The sequence below is a fragment of the Phyllobates terribilis genome, unplaced genomic scaffold (genome assembly GCF_046119375.1).
Source record: "Phyllobates terribilis strain yellow unplaced genomic scaffold, ASM4611937v1 Scaffold_9__5_contigs__length_417890890, whole genome shotgun sequence".
NCBI classification, from domain to species: domain Eukaryota; kingdom Metazoa; phylum Chordata; class Amphibia; order Anura; family Dendrobatidae; genus Phyllobates; species Phyllobates terribilis.
Genome location: NW_027362769.1, coordinates 115578665 through 115601811, shown reverse-complemented (window position 1 = coordinate 115601811; position 23147 = coordinate 115578665). Strand labels below are relative to the sequence as shown.

At 44.8% G+C, this 23147-nt stretch overlaps 1 protein-coding gene across 1 annotated transcript in view; it reads left to right on the top strand.

Moving 5' to 3' along the window:
- Window positions 1–23147, top strand: part of LOC141161303 (myosin-IIIb-like) — a 189966-nt gene that overhangs the window by 15904 nt on the left and 150915 nt on the right. The window contains exon 2 of the mRNA XM_073646117.1: window positions 18423–18603. Within this exon, the coding sequence (XP_073502218.1) occupies window positions 18423–18603 (181 nt within the window). The remainder of the gene's footprint in view (window positions 1–18422; window positions 18604–23147) is intronic.

Below are 23147 nucleotides of genomic sequence, written 5' to 3'. Positions count from 1 at the left end.
TAACCACTGCACTACTAGAAGAAACCTGCACCATTTAATAGGAAGGAGAAGTGCTTCTAGTCAGTGCAGGAGTAGGAGAAATCAGATTGCGCTCTTTCGGCTCCTCTTTGTCTCGGTAAACCCGTGACAAATTAGATTGCACAGACTGCCCACTCCCTTGATCATGTACAGTCATGGCCAAAAGTGTTGGCACCCTTTAAATTGTTTCAGAAAATGAAGTATTTCTCTCTGAAAATTATTGCAGTTACACATGTTTTGTTATACACATGTTTATTTCCCTTGTATGTATTAGAACAACACAAAAAAAAACAGAGGAAAAAAGGCAAATTCACATTATTTCACACAAAACCTCAAAAATGGACTGGACAAAATTATTGCACCTTTCAAGCATGTGGTGCCCATTTAAACTCACCTGTGGCAAGTAACAGGTGTGGGCAATATGAAAATCACACTTGAAACCAGATAAAAAGGGGAGAAGTTGACTCAATGTTTGCATTTGTGTGTCTGTGTGTGCCACACTAAGCATAGAGAACAGAAATAGAAGCGAACTGTCTGAGAACTTGAGAACCAAAATTATTGAAAAATGTCAGCAATCTCAAGGTTACAAGTCCATCTCCAGAGAGCTTGATTAGAGATGAGCGAACCTGAACAGTAAAGTTCGGGGTCCGTACTGAACACCTAGTGTTCGGGCATGGACCCAGAACACAGACTTCCTCAGGAAGTCCGTTTTACTATTTGGGTTCAGCATCCCGAACATCAGATGTTTCCCACGCTGTCATCTGAGTGACAGCGTGAGAAACACCAGCGGCTCTAATCGGTGGCAACATCATTACCACCGGTCAGAGCATTGCGGGATCATGCTGTCAGATGTCAGCGTGAACCCGCAGCTGTGATTGTGACCAGCGGTAAAAAGCGTACCGCTGGTCACAGGCGTTGGCTGATGAGAGTACTACTCCCATCTCCCTTACACCTGCTGTCACTGATAACAGCGAGAGCAGGCGCCGCTGATAGGAGTAGTCATTAGCCGGCACCTGCGCTCAAAGTAGAAAAAAAAGTTAAAATAAATAAATAAATATTGAAATAAAAATAAAAAACACAGTTAAATTCAACTAACACCTAATCCCTGAAGCCCTTGTCCCCTGTAAAAAAAAAAGCAACAAAAAAATAAACACCATAATACTCACCTTAAATCCTAATCCCCAAAGCCCGTTCACCTGTAAAAAAGAAAAAATAATAAACCACCATAATACGCACCGCCATAATCCATAGTGTCCCTTGACGATCCGGATCACTTATAGTGCAGTCACATCAGCAGATGTGACTGCTCTACCCGACAGCAGGCTACACACTGACAGGACCGTAATCGCATAGCACTGAGCTGCCTTGAGAGAGTTCACAGGAGTTCATCAGCTGATGAGCTCTTGTGATCTAATTTACAGCACCGCCACCGCGTGAGAAAGTTCCCATGCAGCAGCGGTGCCGTAAGTGAGGTCACCGGGGTTCATCAGCTGATGACTTCCTGTGAACTTTCTGAGGGCAGCTCAGCGCTACACACTGCCCGTGTCAGTGTGTAGCCTGCTGTCGTGTAGAGTAGTTACATCAGTGACTGCTGATGTGATTGCTTTATAAGTGATCCGGATCGTCGTGGGACACTAAAGGGGAGGATCCTGCCCTATATAACTGGATCTGGAGGCGGGGTTAGTCAGCCTAAGTCGAGTTGAGGACACAGGAGTAAGAAGACAGGGACTGGAGCTGGAGATAGCTCGTCCTGGTCAGCATACAGAGGACCGGACACCGGAGTCCGAGGCTGTGGGACCCTTCAGGCCCAGCAGCAGATACCCCAGGGCAGGGGATTGCAGGTCTCCTGGCCCAACTGAAGCCTGGAGGCTCAGCCACACGAAAGGACCAGTACTGCCACAGAGGAGCGAGGAATACACGGGATCCGAGTCGCCAGCCATACGGGTGAGCACAGCACGTCACACTCAGAGATGTGGGCTACAACACGACTATAAGTGGGATAGCCAAAGAGTCTAGTCAGAACGGCAGGCCTACAACTCCACCTGGCCAGGAGAATTCTAGGATTGCTCCCAGACTGACCAGGCCCTCATCCCTAGCAAGTACTCCCGTTGGGGCCTATATAATTACCACCAGTAAAGACCCTAGGACTGCACTGCATAGACTCCGTGTTATCATTACTGATCCAGGCACTATCACCACCATCATCCATACACGCTGCCCTGAAGCTACACTCTTCCTGTGGGGAGTTACACTACCTTGCTGCACATACCACCAGCTTCAGCGGACTGCTCCGCAGCGGCGGTTCCCAATAACCGCATTCCACAGGTGGCGTAGTCGGACTATATATAGCAGAGACATATAGACTACCCTGGTTTGACCGCCCTGGGTCACGGACCGGGTCACTGCCACGGTGACTACAACCCCCAGCATCTACAGGCCCGGCTTCGGGCATCCCCACGGCCCAGGGGGCGCGTCAACTTTGGCGTAGTCGGCAGGATTATGTGGCCGCCAGGTCCTGGAAGGAGCCGCTGCGAGCGCTGACGTCAGACACGTGCGATGCCAGGTCCTCGACGGAGACCATCGCCTGCGGAACTGCGGCCTACGGAAGGAAAGAGAAGGAAGGTAGGCCACGGTTCACTAGGGGGGAGGAAGACGCCCAATATGGAGAGAACTTTAACCACCGGCGCGGCTGCTGCCGCGGTAATGCCATTCACCATGCCTTATATACCGTGGGCCGCGTGGTTGCCCCAGTACTCAGGAGAGTCGCACACCCTGAGTGACTTCAAGGAGAGACTAAGCAGTTTATTTAAAGTATACCCCCTGTCCGAGGAGCAGAAAGTGAGCATCCTTATAGGCCAGTTGATTGGTGCAGCCCAGAGAGAAGTAAAGTCCTGGTCAACCAGGGAAAAAGGGACTGTAAAAGAGATACTGGCCCGCCTAAAGGACACTTTTGACACCCGTACTACAGCAGAGATAAAGATGAAGTTTTATGGGTGCAAACAACGGGCACAGGACAGTGTACGGGACTATGCTTTAAACCTGCACGAGTCGCTGAGGGCCATCAAACAGGTAGACCCTGACAGTGTGCGTGATGAAAACAGACTGTTAACTGAGCAATTTATTGAGGGTTTACTGTCCAGCGCCCACCGAACCCAGCTGCGCATAATGGCTCTGCAAAACCTTGACTTGGACTTTGCCCAGTTTAAGGACAAGGCCATCCGGGTGCTACGGGAACCAGCACCAGGTGGCGCTACAGCTCACTGGCGCCAAGCTATTACCTACCACTAGGAGGTGGCACCCTTTTCCCCGGAGCCTGTAGGAGCTGATGCACAGACTCTGGACAGTGCCCCGTCTACAGACCTGCACCATCAGGTCCAAGAGTTAACTAAAAGTGTAGCTGCGCTAACCAAAACTGTGCAGTCCTTGCAGGTGTCTCCCAACGGAAAGATCCAGCCGGCTTCCAGTCCGGAGGACGTCCCGTGGCGCCGATAGAAGAGGATTCCACCATCCAGAGGGAGGAACGGCGACCGCTACGACAAGGACGGACAACCCATCTGCGGCCGCTGCAACCAGCCAGGACATTATGCAAGGTACTGTCATTTAAACGAGCAAAACCTGGGGCAGAGAGCCAACCCCCAGGGATAAGACCACCAGGCCCATCAAGCTGGCGAGACAAATATGTGGGAGGACGCCCAGTCCTACCTGTTGTGTTGGACGGCTTTCCAATGAGCGCGTTGCTGGACACTGGATCCCAGGTGACCACCATCCCCTACATTCTCTTCAAACGGTACTGGACTGACTCTGACATCACCCGCCATCCTGATGAACATTTGAGCATTTATGCCAGCAATGGTCAACCCGCTCCTCAGGTGGGGTTCAAAGAAGTGACCATAAAGGTTGGCAAGGTTGAACTGCCAGCACAGGGATTGATTATTGTCGACATTGATCGCCGAGAAAGTCATCCCATGATAACCTTGGGCACTAATGTCATTGAAAATTGTCTTGCAGAAATAATTGTCTTGTTACAGCAGGTTGCGGAGACCGCCAGTTCCAGCCAGCAGCGGGTTCTACAAAGAGAGATCAGAGCCCTGATGAAAAGACAACAGGTAGAACTGTCTGGTGGTGAAATTGGCAGTGTCAGGATGAGTGACCCATTCCCTATTGCCATGCCCCCAAGAAGTGAAATGCTGATATGGTGCCGGGCAGCCATCGGTCTAAGGGGTAGAGATTACCAGGCCCTAGTAAAGCCCGTCTACTCTGACAGTAGGCCCACCATTTTGACGGCCAGGGGGGTGATTGATGTCCGCCATGGGAGAGTGCCAGTCCGCATCCTGAACATTGGGGAAAAAGAGGTCCATTTGCCCCGGTATGCCACCTTAGCCAAGCTATTCACCGTCAATCAAAATTCCATAAAGACAGTGGAACCCTTACCTCCATCCAAACAGGCGGAGGATAATGGCTCCAAGGGACAGATGGAGGACTGGTGCCAGAAGCTGCATGTGGGCATTGACTCCACCCCTCCACATCAAAAACAAGGAGTATACCGGGTGGTCCAGGAGTATGAGAGGGTCTTCAGTAAACACCCACTTGACTTCGGGCAGGTAAAGGGGGTTCAACACCATATCCCCACAGGAGACCATCCACCCATTAAAGAAAGGTACTGGCCTGTACCTCCAGCACACTACCCAAATGCCAAAGGGATGTTACGAGAGATGAAGGAGGCTGGGGTAATAAGAGACAGTTGTAGCCCCTGGGCAGCTCCATTAGTTCTTGTAAAGAAAAAGGATGGCACAATGAGAATGTGTGTAGACTACAGGCAAATTAACTGCATAACACATAAAGATGCATACCCGCTACCCAGGATAGAGGAGTCACTAGCTGCGTTAAAATCTGCTAATTATTTCTCTACTTTGGATCTTACTAGTGGGTATTGGCAGGTTCCTGTAGGTGAGGCGGATAAGGAAAAGACCACATTCACCACCCCGATGGGCCTCAGCGAGTTCAACTGCATGCCATTCGGGCTCTGCAACGCCCCGGGAACCTTCCAGCGGTTGATGGAGTGCTGTCTAGGACATAAGAATTTCGAGACAGTCCTCCTGTACCTGGATGATGTCATAGTATACTCCAAAACATATGAGGATCATCTGAAGCATCTGGCGGAAGTGTTTGAAGCCCTGGCTGGCTTTGGCCTGAAGGAGAAGCCATCTAAGTGCCACCTGCTGAAGCCCAAAGTACTTAGGACACGTGGTAAGTGCAGACGGTGTAGCGCTAGACCCTGACAAGGTCACTGTAATCAAGGACTGGCCGAGACCTTCCACCATCAAAGAAGCGCGGCAGTTCCTTGGGTTGGTAGGCTACTACCAAAGGTTTATACCAGGCTTCACCAAGATGGCGGCACCCATGCAGGACCTCTTGATAGGCCAGTCCAGAAAGGCCAAGAACCAGAAACCACCATTCAAATGGGACAAGCTGGAAGACGAGTCCTTCACCAGGCTGAAGATGGCTCTCACAGGAGACGAGGTCCTGGCCTACCCTGATTATGGACAGCCCTTCATCCTTCACACGGATGGAAGCAACGTGGGACTGGGAGCGGTGCTGTCCCAGATCCAACAAGGCAGGGAGAGGGTAATAGCCTACGCCAGCAGGAAGCTCCGGCCCACAGAAAGAAACCCAGAGAACTATAGCTCCTTCAAGTTGGAGTTCCTTGCCATCGTCTGGGCTGTGACTGAGCGCTTCAAGCATTATCTCGCCTCCTTCAAATTCACCGTCTTCACGGATAATAACCCGCTGACACACCTGGACACTGCAAAACTTTGTGCCCTGGAGCAAAGATGGATGGTCCGACTGTCTAACTATGAATTCACCATCAAGTACCGGGCTGGGCACAAGAATGCAAACGCAGATGCGCTGTCCAGAATGCCTAACTTGCCAGGCGGGGAAGAAGACCCAGAGGAGCTGGAAGAGATAGAAATCCCCGCGTTCCACCGCCATGGGATAAAGCAGTGCTCCCATTGTGTGAAGAACAGGTGCTCTGCCAACAGAGAAGCCACTTTCAATCCATTGGCCCACCATGGATGGGCAGAAACACAAGACAGTGACCCGGCTGTTCGCCTAGTCAAAGAGTTGCTGACACAAGCTGACTCATACCCTGATTCAGAGATTCAGATGCTCCAGAAGAGACCAAACAGCTGTGGAAAGAAAAGAGCAACCTGTTCATCTATGAAGGGAAGCTGTGTCGAAGAACTGTCAACTCCCGGACACATGAGCTGGTCTGGCAGGTGGTAGTCCCGAGGCGAGACGCGTCTATGGTCCTGGAAGCGTACCACGATGGAGCAGGACATTTTGGATGGAAGAAGCTGGAAGTTCTGCTACGTGAACGGTTCTATTGGGTTGGCATGAGGAAAGCAGTCGAGAGGTGGTGTCGAGAATGCGGACCGTGCAACCTGAGAAGAAAAGACCGTGACAGCCAGAGGGCTCCCCTGCAGCCCATTATCACCAAGCAGCCACTCGAACTGGTAGCCCTGGACCATGTGAAGCTATCCCCGAGCAGGTCAGGCTATGTCTACGCTCTCACCATCGTAGACCACTACTCCCGGTTCCTTGTAGTAGTGCCAGTCAAGGACCAAACGGCTCAGACAGCAGCCAGAGCTTTCCAACAGCACTTTTGCCGCCTGCATGGTTATCCAGAACGTGTGCTAACTGACCAAGGTCTGACCTTCGAAGCAGAAGTATTCCAGGAATTCTGCAACCTGTACGGCTGCAAGAAGATCAGGACAATGCCTTATCACCCCCAGACCAACAGGATGTGTGAAAAGATGAATCAGGTGGTGATAGACCTACTGAAGATGTTGCCCCTGGAGGAACGCAGTCTGTGGCCAGAAAAGTTGCTAGACCTGGTGGACCTCTACAATCATATCCCAGTGAATTCCACCAACTGCACACCTGCTTACCTGATGAGAGCGAGACCTGGTAAGCTGCCCATCGATCTGGATATGGGAGTTCTGACACCAGAGGACACCTCACCGGATGTGGATTGGGACACTGAGCGGCAACAGCAATACTGTAAGGTACAGGAAAGTGTTGAAAGAAGTCTGTCCCAAGCAAGAGAAAGGCAAGAGAGGACTTACAATCAACATGCACCTGCTGCCCCGTTGTCACCTAGAGAGCAAGTCCTCAAGAGAAAAAGGCGACTCCACAAGTTGGATGACCAGTGGGAGGAAGAGCCGTACACCGTTCTACCCTCAAACCATGATAACACGAAGGTGTGCCTCATAAATAAGGACCAGAGACCACCTGAAGAAATGTCCCGAGCAGCTACAGCATGCTGAAGAAGGCCAAGATATCCCTCAACCCGCAGAGGAAGTGGAAGAAATGGTCAGCACAGTACTCGGAGAATTCCAGTCGTGGACACAAGTAAATAATGCAATAGTTGTGCCAGTCCTTACATTTCTCCAACCAGCCCCTCAAGAAGCTGTAGAAGTCTCAGAAGAGTTGGAAGAACCATTGGCCCCGGAGACAGAAGATTCCTCATCAGCAGACCAGGAGAATCTACCATCTGCTAGTAGCGAGCCTGTCGTACCCACGGTAAGCCAAAGGATCCGTAGGAAGCTGCCCAACCTACCAGAGACACCTCCAAACACCAGTAGTGAGGTGAACGTTGAGCCCACCACACCAGGGGTAAATACAGGGGACCAAGGTAGAGCACTGACAGAAAGTGTACTCCGTAGATCTACCAGAATCACCAGAGGTCAGATCCCTGCTCGTTGGAGAATTTAAAGTGTAATGTATAACTGTATTATTGCAAATGTTGTATATGTGTGTATTAAATATGTATTTCCAGTTACCTGACAGGGCCCAAAAAGACTTTCAGGTTATGGACAATGGATAACTAAAAACTTTACCTTGTAAATAGTTGCACCTATAAAGTGCCCCTTTTGTGCCAGACCACAGAACAAAAACCCGTGGAGGTGGCTGAAGACGTGGTCCAACATCCGGATCATCAATGCCCTGTAGCCACCCCAGGACCCCCGTGGAGAGTTTGGGATGGGTCCCTCAAACTACATCTTCAGTGGAATGGACACCTGGTTACGGATGATACCGTGACCTATAAAGACTGTAATGTTTGTAATATTCTAATGTACCTTGTTTATTGTTACCTGTTACTTTTGCAAAATATGTTCAGTCCCGGAGTACTGAAATTTACTAGGGGGGAATGTGGCACCCCAGAGGGTCTGGTTGCCACAGTGGTAGTAATACCATGTCTGGGAGCAAAACAGGAGTTTCCTGGTCAGGAACACACGACATGCAACACCTCCTGCTCCAGACCAGAAAGGGGAGGATCCTGCCCTATATAACTGGATCTGGAGGCGGGGTTAGTCAGTCTAAGTCGAGTTGAGGACACAGGAGTAAAAAGCCAGGGACTGGAGCTGGAGATAGCTCGTCCTGGTCAGCATACAGAGGACCGGACACCGGAGTCCGAGGCTGTGGGACCCTTCAGGCCCAGCAGCAGATACCGCAGGGCAGGGGATTGCAGGTCTCCTGGCCCAACTGAAGCCCGGAGGCTCAGCCACACGAAAGGACCAGTACCGCCACAGAGGAGCGAGGAATACACGGGATCCGAGTCACCAGCCATACGGGTGAGCACAGCACGTCACACTCAGGGACGTGGGCTACAACACGACTATAAGCGGGATAGCCAAAGAGTCTAGTCAGAACGGCAGGCCTACAACTCCACCTGGCCAGGAGAATTCTAGGATTGCTCCCAGACTGACCAGGCCCTCATCCCTAGCAAGTACTCCCGTTGGGGCCTATATAATTACCACCAGTAAAGACCCTAGGACTGCACTGCAAAGACTCCGTGTTATCATTACTGATCCAGGCACTATCACCACCATCATCCATACACGCTGCCCTGAAGCTACACTCTTCCTGTGGGGAGTTACACTACCTTGCTGCACATACCACCAGCTTCAGCGGACTGCTCCGCAGTGGCGGTTCCCAATAACCGCATTCCACAGGTGGCGTAGTCGGACTATATATAACAGAGACACATAGACTACCCTCGTTTGACCGCCCTGGGTCACGGACCGGGTCACTGCCACGGTGACTACAACCCCCAGCATCTACAGGCCCGGCTCCGGGTATCCCCACGGCCCAGGGGGCGCGTCACTGACATCTAGCAGCGTGATCCTGCAGTGCTCTGACTGCCGGTAACGATCTTACTGCCAATCAGAGCCCCTGTTTGCTGCGCTGTCAATCAGATGACAGTGTGGGAAACCACGGATGTTGGGGCCCCCCATTTATATGAATGGGGTCCGGGTTTGGGTACTGTTTTGGTACCCAAACCCGAACTTTTAATAGATGTTCGGCCGAAACCGAACATCCAGGGGTCCACCCATCACTAATCTTGATGTTACTTTTTCCACGTTGCGCAACATAATCAAGAAATTTACATCCCATGGCACTGTAGCTAATCTCCCTGGATGTGGACGGCAATGCAGGATATTCTAGATGGTGAATAAGCAGCCTCAATCAAGTTCCAAAGAAATTAAAGGTGTCCTGCAGGGTCATTAGTGTTATTGCGAACTATCTGTCGACATTTGAATGAAATGAAATGCTATGGCAGGAGACCCAGGAGGAGCCCACTGCTGACACAAAAACATGAACTACAATTTGCCAAAATGTACGTGAGTAAGCCAAAATCCTTCTGAGAAAGCATCTTGTGGACAGATGAGACCAAGATACAGCTTTTTGGTAAAGCAAATCATTCTACTGTTAACCGAAAACCGAATGAGGCATAGAAAGAAAAGAACACAGTACCTACAGTCAAATATAGTGGAGGTTCAAAGATGTGTTGGGGTTGTTTTGCTGCCTCTGGCACTGGGTGCCTTGACTGTGTGCATTGCATCATAAAATCTGAAGATTATCAACAGATTTTGGGTCTCAATATAGTGCCAGGTGTCAGAAAGCTGGGTTTGCGTCCTAGGTCATGGGTCTTCCAGCAGGACAATGACCACAAACATACTTCAAGAAGCCCCCAGAAATGGATGGAAACAAAGCGCTGGAGAGTTCTGAAATGACCAGCAATGAGTCCGGCTCTAAATCCCATTGAACACCTGTGCAGAGATCTTAAAATTGCTGTTGGGAGAAGGCGCCTTAAAATATGAGAGACCTGGAGAAGTTTGCAAAACAAGAGTGGTCAAAAATTCCAGTTGAGAGGTGTAAGAAGCTTGTTGATGGTTATAGGAAGCAATTGATTGCAGTTATTTATTCCAAAGGGTGTGCAACCAAATATTAAGTTGAGGGTGCAAACACTTTCGGCCATGACTGTATACGGCTGAAAATGCTTCTTTATAGTTAATACACTGCTGTGATCATAGATACAACACTATGTTGCTATCAGACTAGGTCTCAATAAACAGGACATAAGGAAGTCATTTTTCTAAGGTTGATAGGAAAATTTTATAAGGGACTCCATTTAATGTACTGAACAACTACATGTTTTACGTTTTTGGGTTTATGGTTACTAGGCAGCATTCAAGTTTTTTTTTTCCTTTTATAATCCCTGTTCACAAATACTTTGCTGATCACAGGATATTCTGCTGTTTGGACCAACAGCGATCAGCTGTGATCTGCAGGGTAAACGTTCTATTTCCCTGCAGCGCCACCACAAGAGAAATGGAAATTAAGCACTATGTCATCATTCCCACCGAAAACACCTGGCTTGTAATGTATGGTTGCGATATAAGAGAAAATCATACAACCATATTCCTGTTCTTCATTGAGACGTCTCGCTAATGAATGGACTTCTGTGGCTGAGCAGCCGGACCATAAAAGCTGAAAGACTGAAGTCTGTTCTTAAACGGATCTGGCATTGAAAAGACTCAATAAACAGATCAGGTTCAGGACCAATTAGTGTCACATTAATCTTTTCTAGTAGTAAGAAGGGGGGGCTGTCAGGGATTGAGCAGATTATCGGGACTAGACTCTGTAGAGACATACAAATCTAAGCAACACATGTCTTCCCGTTCACTACTGGACTATGGCCGAGTATTCGGAAGAGCGATGCGCTGCTGTCTAGGTAGAAGCTGATCGATACAAGACATCATTTATAATTTCAAGCCTTTTTAGTGGAAAAAAGAGAAAAAAAACTTTACGGAGTAAAAGAGAAACCCTACTAATAGCCACTAATGTAAGTGACTTGATTTAATATAATTAAGTGTGTTTTGGTTGTAGATCGCTTATAGTCTGATGTAACAAGGGGAACATATTAACCTCCTCCAGGGTGGATGCCATTATTAGCCGCAGTGAACCTAATGTCATATATGGGTATCCTAGTAGTAACATTGACTTTTGTGTTTGATAATATGATATAATTTAGAATTATGTAGTGATATGAAAATATAGATTGTGTATTTTCCAAATAAATACTGTTGATTGTAATCTAGTTTCACTGAACATTTGAGCCTACTTTGCTGTCTCCATCAGGGGCTTCTGTCTGAAGCCTGGAAAAATGGGTGTCATACAGTCAGAAGTGTCACTAGAGTCCGATGGGCCATGGTGGAAAATTTGGGCCTGGCTCCCCTCTCGCATGTTGGTCAGATGTATGGGTCCTTGTATAGTTCTAAATCTTAAAAAGACATACATGTTGCCCCCCATTATGTAGCAATGTTTCCCATCCTTTACAAATGTCCCCCATCCTGTAACTCTTCCAGGTGTATATGTCCCCCATCCTGGACACTTCCTGGTATATATATCCCCAATCCTGGAAACTTCCTGGTATATATATCCCCCATCCTGGGCCCTTCCTGGTATATGTGTCCCCCATCCTGGCATATATGTCCCCCATCCTGGGCCCATCCTGGTACATATGTCCTCCATCCTGGGTCCATTCTGGTATATATGTTCCCCATCCTGGTATATATATCCCCCATCCTGGGCCCTTCCTGGTATATGTGTCCCCCATCCTGGCATATATGTCCCCCATCCTGGGCCCTTCCTGGTACATATGTCCTACATCCTAGGCCCATTCTGGTATATATGTCCCTCATCCTGGGTTCCTTCCTGTTATATATATCTCCCATCCTGGTATATATGTCTCCCATCTTGGGCTCATCTTGCTACATATGTCCTCCATCCTGGGCCCATCCTTGTATATGTCCCCCATCCTGGACACTTCCTGGTACTTATGTTCCCCATCCTGATATATGTGTCCCCCATCCTGGGCACTTCCTGTTATATATGTCCCTCATCCTGGGTTCCTTCCTGCTATATACAGTATGTCTCCCATCCTGGTATATACTGTATGTCCCCCATCCTGGGCTCATCCTTGTATATATGTCCCCCATCCTGGGCCCATCCTGGTACATATGCCCTCCATCCTGGACCCATTCTGGTATATATGGTATATATGTTCCCCATCCTGGTATATGTCCCTCATCCTGGGTTCCTTCCTGTTATATATATCTCTCCCATCCTGGTATATATGTCTCCCATCTTGGGCTCATCTTGCTACATATGTCCTCCATCCTGGGCCCATCCTTGTATATATGTCCCCCATCCTGGGCACTTCCTAGTATATATGTTCCCCATCCTGGTATGTATGTCCCTCATCCTGGGTTCCTTCCTTTTATATATATCTCCCATGCTGCTATATATGTCCTCCATCCTGGGCCCATCCTTGTATATATGTCCCCCATCCTGGGCACTTCCTAGTATATATGTTCCCCATCCTGGTATATATGTCCCTCATCCTGGGTTCCTTCCTGTTATATATGTCTCCCATTCTGGGCCCATCCTGGTATATGTGTCTCCCATCCTGGGCTCATCTTGCTTCATATGTCCTTCATCCTGGGCCCATCCTGATATATATGACCCCGTTCTGCTGCTATTCTCTAATACATGAAAAAAAATCACCTTCCCCCGCTTCCATGTCGCGCAGCGTACATTTCTGTAGCTGGCAGCTGACATCGGCGTGCCTGCTATGGGCAACAAATGATGTCACTGCCAAGTGCCGCCCGCTGACGCCAGCTGCCGGCCTGTGATTGGCCAGAGGCTTGTATTGTGGTGCAGGGATCCGGCGGGTCTCTGCGCCACAATACATTCCAGCTGAATCTGTGTCCTGGTATGCACATCCAGCTGAGATAGGCTCTAGTATCGGCAGTCCCCCCTCCTGCATGGTCCAAGTGGCAGTCGCACTCTCTGTAATTACAATCGTTACGACCCTATTTTACCTTTTTTTTTTTTGGAAATGTCTTATACCAAACACAATAACGTAGTCTACTAGCCAAATCTGTATTCTATAACCAGGTAAGTGTGTTTTGTATTAAGATTTCTTAATAATTTCATATTATGTGATGCCCATGCCTTACATGTTATACATGTGTTTCACTTCAATATGACATAGTTGTAGAGGGCAGAAAAATAGCAGTTGCACCAAGGCACGTGTGCTTGAGGGGACCAAAAGGCCCTTTTGCCATATCAGAAGACAGAAATATTGTAAAAAAAAGTTAAATAAATAAATATATATATATATATATATATATATATATATAGATAGATAGATAGCACACACAAGTCTAACAATCGTCGATATGTGGAAAGATAAAAATGGAAAAAAATGACCCGAGTTGGGGTCTTTAAGGTAAAAAAGGGGGGCGTAATAGGGCATTGTTCGTTGTGACACTACATAATGTTTGCAATTTTGAATATTGTAAAGTAGTGTCATGTCTGGTTTGTGCTCCTGTCAGCCAATTAATCAACCACTATCAATATTAAAGAATATTAAAGAATACTGTGATCCTTCCTATACTACAAAATATCACCAGCTTTGAACAGCGATAAACTATGGCGTTAATAAGGGTAGAGTCCTCGACTGTACCTACCTGTGCCTCCAATTTTGGAATCCACAAATAAATAAATAAGTTGCAGCATGCTCCATTGGGAAAAATATCTCTTTATATACAGAATTTGGGGAAGCCTGTACTGCATTAAATGAAGACAGTATGGCTCGGCACTAAAGGAGTCGTATGGCCACCGCGCTCTACCATACAAGCTTCGTGCCGGTGTGTATGAGACCTTACGGCCATGTGTTCTCCGTCAGACAATGCACATCACAACACAAGACCTCATTATATGGTGTGATCGCTGGTGACTATTCTCAGATTGCCTGTCTAAATGAATGTTCAGAAATACTATGACCTGCAGCTGTCGTTCCCGGGGGGTCACTTGCTGCTTATTTATATTCTGAAATCACAAAAGATTCTCGTAGAGGCATCGGGGGAATGATGACAGATCTGTTGATATTGATTATTCAGTTTAGCAGAATCACACATGTAACCTGTGAAACAATGATGTTCTCATTACATTGATACTCTATATAACATGCCGGGAGTTTTTGACCTTCAGGTCCCCTCATCTCTTATAAAATGAGCAGAAACTGACAGTCTTATAAGACTGATATCAAGAACCGTCTGCAATTCGGTAACTTGTATTCAAAAAGTTCATTATGCAATCCTAACATACTACATGCTAAAAGGAAAAAGGAGCTTTTCAGGCGTTAGAATCTTACTGGCGGTAAATAGAAGCCCCCAATCTTTTTTTTACGTTAGAGTCAGATCTCAATTTTTAACATTAGATGATTATACTGTGGTAATTGTGCTACTTCCATTTTATTGTTAGTGATGTTGGTGGTGACAATAACTTACTCCCAGCATAAGTATTAAGCCCCCCATATACATTAGACAAACGTTGGCCGAAGCAGCTGATATCGGTGGGATAGGCCGACAGTCTAATCCAACAGTTTAATGGGTATGGGAGACTTCCAACTCTCCCCCAACAGATGATATATTGGGTGGGGGAGCATGTCCAATTTCAGACAAGGACCCCAAACATCCAGCCAATGTCATTAAAGTGCACCTGTCAGTAGGATTGTGCTCAGTAAGCTACATACACTGTCAGGTGGGCGACATTACACTGATTAATATGATACCTTGGTTGATGAAATCCGTCCTGTGGTTCTTGTGTAATCTTTACTTTCAGTTTGGAGATAATGATATGCTCGTGCTCCGGGGCGGCCTGTGGGGAGCGCTCTATCTGGTGCTCTGCTTATATATTCATCTGTATGCTCTTATGACAGCTCACTGTGCCTTCACTGACCTGCCTCCTATTTTACCTAGCCCCACACTACTAGATAGATTATGTAAAATAGGAGGCAGGTCTGTGAAGGATCAGTGAACTGTCATAAGAGCATACAGATGAATATATAAGCAGAGCACCAGATAGAGCGCATCCCACAGGCCGCCCCGAAGCACAAGCATATCGTTATCTCCAAACTGAAAGTGAATATTACACAAGAACCACAGGACGGATTTCATCAACCAAGGTATCATTTTAATCAGTGTAATGTCGCCCACCTGACAGTGTATGTAGTTTACTGAGCACAATCCTGCGGACAGGTGCACTTTAAGAACTATCTTCAGCATAAAGAAGAACAAGGAGTCCTGGAAATGATGATTTGGCCCCAGAGTCCTGATCTCAATATCATTAAATCTATCTGGGATTACATGAAGAGACAGAAGAATTTGCACAAGCAACTTCACCAGAAGATCTATGGTTAGTTCTCCAATATATTTGGAGCAACCTTCCTGCTGAGTTCCTTCAAAAACTGTGTCTGTGTCTTCAGTGAAAACAGATTTTCCCATTACTAAGAGAGATGATAGTTGGTGCTCATAAAGTTTTATGGAGGACTGTAAGTGACATTTGAGATGGTTACTTAAACGTAAATAAAAAAAGGTATATGTATCAATGTGAGAAGATGAAAAGAAAAATCTTCTGGTCATCTCAAGTGCAGCAACAAAATTTTCATGTGTAAAAGGATTAAATTACAAACTTTGCGGCACACAGCTACCTTCTTTTTTTAGGGTTTTCTGGAGTTGTTTGGTAGAAATTACAGGAAAATATATCTTATATGTATAATGATTATATGTCTGCAACATGTATGTGCTTAAGGTATATGCATGTGTTTATGTGTGTGTGTAACCCGGTGGAGCATTTCAGAGAAGGGTACCAAGACACAAATCCTGCAGAGGGGCTTTTGGCTGCCAGTATCCGCTCTTGTCAGTATGTGCTTTAAAACGAAATAGTGGATAGATGCCTAACAATATACAATATATATTTGAGTAAATTGGGGCATATTTATCACAATTGTCTAATTCTTAGTGCAAACTTAGACAAGACATTATAAAAATGTGCCAAATTTCTCAAAATGGTTCATACTGTTTGATAAATCTGGTGCAACCTTCTACTGCGTAGTCTAAGTTTACTCCAGATATTACCGTAGTTGTCTCACTTTGTGCCAGAAATGTGCTGCACAATTTTGGTGCATTTTTTACGCTTTTTGTCACATGTTAAACCGTGTCCCTTCTTCCCAGTAAGCCACATGCCTTTTTAGCTAAGCCATGCCTTCTCATAAAAAGTGTTTAAAACCCATCATAAATATGGAGCAAATCATCACTGTTTTTTGGTGCAAACTAAGCCAGAATTGTGGAGCATTTACCTTGATAAATGTTTCCCACTATGTTTCTTTCCCATGTGATAGCAGTGCCACGTCGTATCTTCATGAACAATATCAATATTAAAAATCAAATCTTGAGCTTTTTGGATCAGTTATAGATAATTTATATCTAGATTATTTATAAACCCTAAATATCATTTGTTAATAGATACAGATCTGGCTGAAATGCTGATATACACTGCTCAAAAAAATAAAGGGAACACTCAAATAACACATCCTAGATCTGAATGAATGAAATATTCTCGTTGAATACTTTGTTCTGTACAAAGTTGAATGTGCTGACAACAAAATCACACAAAAATCATCAATGGAAATCAAATTCATTAACCAATGAAGGCCTGGATTTGGAGTCACCCCCAAAATTAAAGTGGAAAAACACACTACAGGCTGATCCAACTTTGATGTAATGTCCTTAAAACAAGTCAAAATGAGGCTCAGTATTGTGTGTGGCCTCCACGTGCCTGTATGACCTCCCTACAACGCCTGGGCATGCTCCTGATGAGGTTGCGGATGGTCTCCTGTGGGATCTCCTCCCAGACCTGGACTAAAGCATTCGCCAACTCCTGGACAGTCTGTGGTGCAACGTGACGTTGGTGAATGGAGCGAGACATGATGTCCCAGATGTGCTCAATCGGATTCAGGTCTGGGGAACGGGCGGGCCAGTCCATAGCTTCAATGCCTTCATCTTGCAGGAACTGCTGACACACTCCAGCCACATGAGGTCTGGCATTGTCCTGCATTAGGAGGAACCCAGGGCCAACCGCACCAGCATATGGTCTCAGAAGGGGTCTGAGGATCTCATCTCGGTACCTAATGGCAGTCAGGCTACCTCTGGTGAGCACATGGAGGGCTGTGCGGCCCTCCAAAGAAATGCCACCCCGCACCATTACTGACCCACTGCCAAACCGGTCATGCTGTAGGATGTTGCAGGCAGCAGATCACTCTCCACGGCATCTCCAGACTCTGTCACATCTGTCACATGTGCTCAGTGTGAACCTGCTTTCATCTGTGAAGAGCACAGGGCGCCAGTGGCGACTTTGCTAATCCTGGTTTCTGTGGCAAATGACAAGCGTCCTGCACGGTGTTGGGATGTGAGCACAACCCCCATCTGTGGACGTTGGGCCCTCATACCACCCTCATGGAGTCGGTTTCTAACCGTTTATGCAGACACACGCACATTTCTGGACTGCTGAAGGTCATTTTGCAAGGCTCTGGCAGTGCTCCTCCTGTTCCTCCTTGCACAAAGTCAGAGGTAGCGGTCCTGCTGCTGGGTTGTTGCCCACCTACGGCCCCCTCCATGTCTCCTGGTGTACTGGGCTGTCTACTGGTAGCGCCTCCAGCCTCTGGACACTACACTGACAGACACAGCAAACCTTCTTGCCACAGCTCGCATTGATGTGCCCTCCTGGATGAGCTATACTACCTGAGCAACTTCTGTGGGTTGTAGAATCCGTCTCATGCTACCACGTGTGTGAAAGCACAACCAACATTCAAAAGTGACCAAAACATCAGCCAGAAAGCATTGGTACTGAGATGTGGTTTGTGGTCCCCAGCTGCAGAACCACTCCTTTATTGAGGGTGTCTTGATAATTGCCAATAATTTCCATCTATTGTCTATTCCATTTTCACAACAGCATGTGAAATTGATTGTCAATCAGTGTTGCTTCCTAAGTGGACAGTTTGATTTCACAGAAGTTTGGTTTACTTGGAGTTATATTCTGTTGTTTAAGTGTTCCCTTTATTTTTTTGAGCAATGTAGTATCTCCCATTACTGTCAGGTATTTCACAGTTTGACGGCTCTAACTGTAAACCAATATGATTTGCTTTCTAGGAAGTCATTGTTTGGGCTATTTCCTTACCCAAGTATGATTGGACTTGAGTCATTGGCTGATCCATCCGATACCTGGGAAATTACTGATACAATAGGGAAAGGGACGTATGGGAAAGTTTATAAAGTCAACAACAAGAAAGATGGCAGCCTGGCAGCGGTGAAGATATTGGATCCCATCAGTGTAAGTTTACAGCTACAATTTACCTACTGTAGTCCCTGCTGTTTAAATACTATGGGACCTATTCATTATTGCATTTGCTCGTCTTTTGTCTAGTTTTTGGAGTTTATCCTTTGCTCCTTTATTCTTCTTTAAACTTGCACCCTATTAAAGTCTATTTTACATGCCTTAGCCTTTTGATTTTTAATGTTTGCCATTGTGGACACGGTTTGGGGTTCCCAGATGTTTTCAGCCAATTGTGACTTTTTCAAAAGTCACTAAATTTTTGCACAAATTTACTCCAGTTCCACCTCCTGGGATAATTTTATGTACGTCTGACTTTTTTTGCCCACATTTTAAGATATTTTAGCAGAACATGCAATATTTTGCATTAAAAAGTTGCCAAAAAAAGGCTAAACACAAAAATAAATAGCATTTTTTTTTTTTTTTACGTGCAGCATTTTGAAGAATTTGGCACAAAAAGCATTAACGAATACCACAAAACAAATAAAGAAAAGTGAGATAAAATAAATCCCGGCAAGTGATGAATCAGGCCGGATATCTACTTTTTCAATCATTGTTTTTAGTGCAGCTATGTATTTAAAATATTGTGCGTGTATAAAACAATATTATTATCCAAAGGTACTTTAGCGTTTCCTTAGATCACCTTGCACTTTTCATATAATTTACTGAGTAATAATTAGTAAATGATACTACTATATACTACTATAAACCACAGACTATAAAAAAATTGAGCCAATTTGCAAATAGTTTTGATGACAAATCTGTCATTCTCTTTCTACAGCGTCCATATGTATGGCAATGTTGTTGTGGAAGGACCCGCTTAATTTACAGGTGTGTGTCTCTAGAAGCACACTCTTCAGATCCTGTCCATGTTTTTTTTTCGCAAAAACACCTGTGGATCCAAAATCGTAACTGCACCCATAAATAAATTCACAAGAGGGTGTAATTTTCCAAATGGGGTCACTTTTGAGGTTTTTCTGCTGTAGGAGCTCTGTAAATGGCACCTGCAATCCATTTTAGTAAAATCTGTGCTCCAAAAGTCAAATGACGATCCTTCTATCCGAGCCGGGCTGTGCAGCCAAATAGTAATTTCTGACAACATATGGTTTCGGAAGAAATTGTATAACAAATTGTGGGGCCTACTTTAACCTATTACCCCCCAACAATTTGAAGCCACAATAACATTTTAGTGGAATAGATAAAAAAAATATTTCTACGGCCCAATGTTATAAAATTCTGTGAGGCACCTGTCAATCTAAAATACTCACAACACTCCTATATAAATTCCTTGAGCAGTGTGGTTTCCAAAATGGGGGTCAGATGGGTATTTCTTCTTTTATGGGACCTCTGGTGCTCTCCTAAAATGATATTTTAGTGGAAAAAAAACATAATAGCCCAGTGTTATAAAATTCTGTGAAGCCTCTGTGGGTTCAAAATGCTCACCAAACCTACAGATGAATACCTTGAAGGGTTTACTTCCCAAATAGGGTCACTTGTGGTGGTCTTCTGCTTTTTTGGCAACTCCGAAACTCTGCAAATGCAACATGGTGTCTGCTATCTATTCCAGCCAAAATTGCTTTACAAAAATCAAATCCTTTCCATGCCCTGCCATGTGCCCAAACAGAAGTTGTCAACCACATATGGGGTATTGTCACATTTGGGAGAAATTGCGTAATAAATTGTGTAGTTCACATTTTCCTATTACCCCTCGTGAAAACAGAAAATATGGGGCTAAAGCAAGATTTTAGTGGAAAAAAGTAAAATTTTTCATTTTTTCATTCTACTCTGTCAATTCATGTGAAGCATCTGAAGGGTTAACAAAAGTCCTAACAGCGGTTTTGAAAAATTTGATGGGTGCGGTTTTTATAATGGCATCATTTTCCGTGTTTTCCAATATATAGGCCCCTGAAAGTCACCACAAAACTGAATGGGTTCATTAAAATATAGAATTTGTAAAATTCCTATGAAAAAACATTGCTGCTCAACCTTTAACCCTTCTAACACCCTAACAAAATAAAAAAGTATCACTGGGATATCTTGGAGCTGTGCTGATGCTGTGGTATGAAAAGAAAACCCTGCCCAGGTTCCAAGGACCCTCATTTTTCCAGGGAATATCTATACTAACACACATCCACACTGAGCAGCTTACAGTATGTGTCCACATACAAAATACACAAAGGGTTAAAAAAAAAATTCTCACTATTTATTTGTCTTTATCATTCCAGATATATCACAGCAATGATTTTAAGATAACATATCAGGGAGATTAATCTGGATCCGATGTTGTGGCCGATTTTAATTTCAAAAGCCATATATTTAAAAAGTAATATTCATATATATTTCAGATGGAGATGTCAACAAATTAATTTGAAATTATAATATTGTTATACATCATTAGGCCGAGCTGAAGCCTGAGCAGCATAACATCATCAGGAGAGTAATCTGTTTCATTTAACATCGTTTAATTAACTGCAGTCTCTTCTTTTTAAAGAAACATTTAATCTCTATGCCTTTTTGAGAAAGCTCCTAGTTATCTGATAAATAGATAGATAGATAAATAGATAGATAGATATGAGATATATAGATAGATGATAGATAGATTCTATAGATAGATAATAGATACATTGATAGTTATGAGATAGATAGATAGATAGATAGATAGATAGATTGATTGATGGATATATGTATAGATAGATAGATTAATAGATACATAGATAGATAGATAAATAGATAGATAGATAGATAATAGATAGATAGATAGATTGATGGATATATGTATAGATAGATAGATAAATAGATACATAGATAGATAGATACCAAAGAATACAGCAGCCTCTGTCAGCGCTAACGAGGCATTCACACAGCAAGATAATTTTGCTGTGTAAACAAGCTGCCGGTCACCATCATAAACAAGCAAAATGTTGGTTTATCGGGTGAAATGATCTTTTATGCAGCACAAAAGCTCATTGTTCTCGGCAGCACATCGTCCTGTGTAAACAGAACTTGCGCTGTCAAGAACCATGGCAGCCTATGTGCACTGAGCGATCTAGCATACACCTACATTTGCTTTGGTTTGCCTGTGTAAACAGACATTCAGACTACCATCAGTAAAAGTTTACCGATCGGCGGTCGTATCATGCCACCGGTTGGTCTGTCTAAGCAGTCCTTAATATGCATGCAAACAATGAATATATGAAATTTGGAATGCTATATAGAATATAATTAGAAAATGAAGGTTCTTAGAGCACAAATTGGCCATTTCATATGAGCCCACCAGTCAAGACAAGGCGTACCTTTCTCTGGTAGGCCTCTAAACCTAATATTTATCAAATATGCCTCTACCAGGTTAAAAGTCTACAAATTTAAAGGGCAGGTAGGATCCAGCATTAATGAAAAACAGCCTTAGGCTGATGGGAGGAGGAGTGCGCAGCAAAATATGGAGGTAGCTATAACCTTCGATAGTATACTACTACTACAAAAAAAAAAAAACTGACCAGCACCTCTGTACAGAATAAATCAACGGGTGCAAACTGCTATAACTGTATAATATACAAACAAGAGAATACAACAGTCTCTGTAAGCGCTAAGATGTCTGCAAACATTGAATATATGAAATTTAAACAAGATACATAGACAGATACTGTAAAATATTTTTCTTTTTTTGCAGCATACATTTGGACAGTTGTGATTGCCTCCATATTTAGCCAAGCACTCTTCCCATCAGTCTAAGGTTGTTTGTAATTATTGCCGAATTCTGCATCCCCTTTAATTGTGTAAACCTAAGCCCAGGTGAGGTAAATCTCATGATCCTGATTTCCACTTAAAAGGAACCTTTCACCTGGATTCTGCTACCCCATCTGAAAACAGCATGATGTACGGGCAGGGACCCTGATTTCAACGATGTATCACTTACTGGGCTGTTTGCTGCTGTTTTGATAAAATCACATCTGTATAAGTCCGACCACACCACTGATTGTCAGCTTTCTGTGCACACTGTGCATAGGCAGAAAGCTGCCAATCAGTGGTGGAGGTGGAGTTATACAGAGCTCAAGAATATGAAGGACTACATGGCAGCAAGTTTTCTAGTGATAATCTCCTGTGATTTTATCAAAACTACAGCAAGCACCTAGTAAGTGACACATCCCTGGAGTCAGGGTCTCTGTCTCTACATTATGCTGCTTTCAGATTAGGTGGCAAAAACCTGGTGACAGATTCTCTTTAAAGAGGTTTCCTGAAAGATGACAGATGAGATCACACAATTTGATCAAAACATAAGCTAAGTACTACATATAAGTATAGTCTATAATGCAGCAATACAGTTTATAATTCATATATTCAATGTTTGTATAGATCTTAAAGAGTTCAGATTGTGATTGCATTGTTTGTAGATAGATAAAGGGTATGCGGTCTCTAAACAGTCTCTAAACAGTTTAAATGCAAAATAAAGTATTGGTTTGTTGGCCCTTATGAATACCGTAGTTCCAACGTTTTGTCTCTTTATCCATTGAGTCTTTGTCAAGCAATAAATATCTGTGCTTTATATA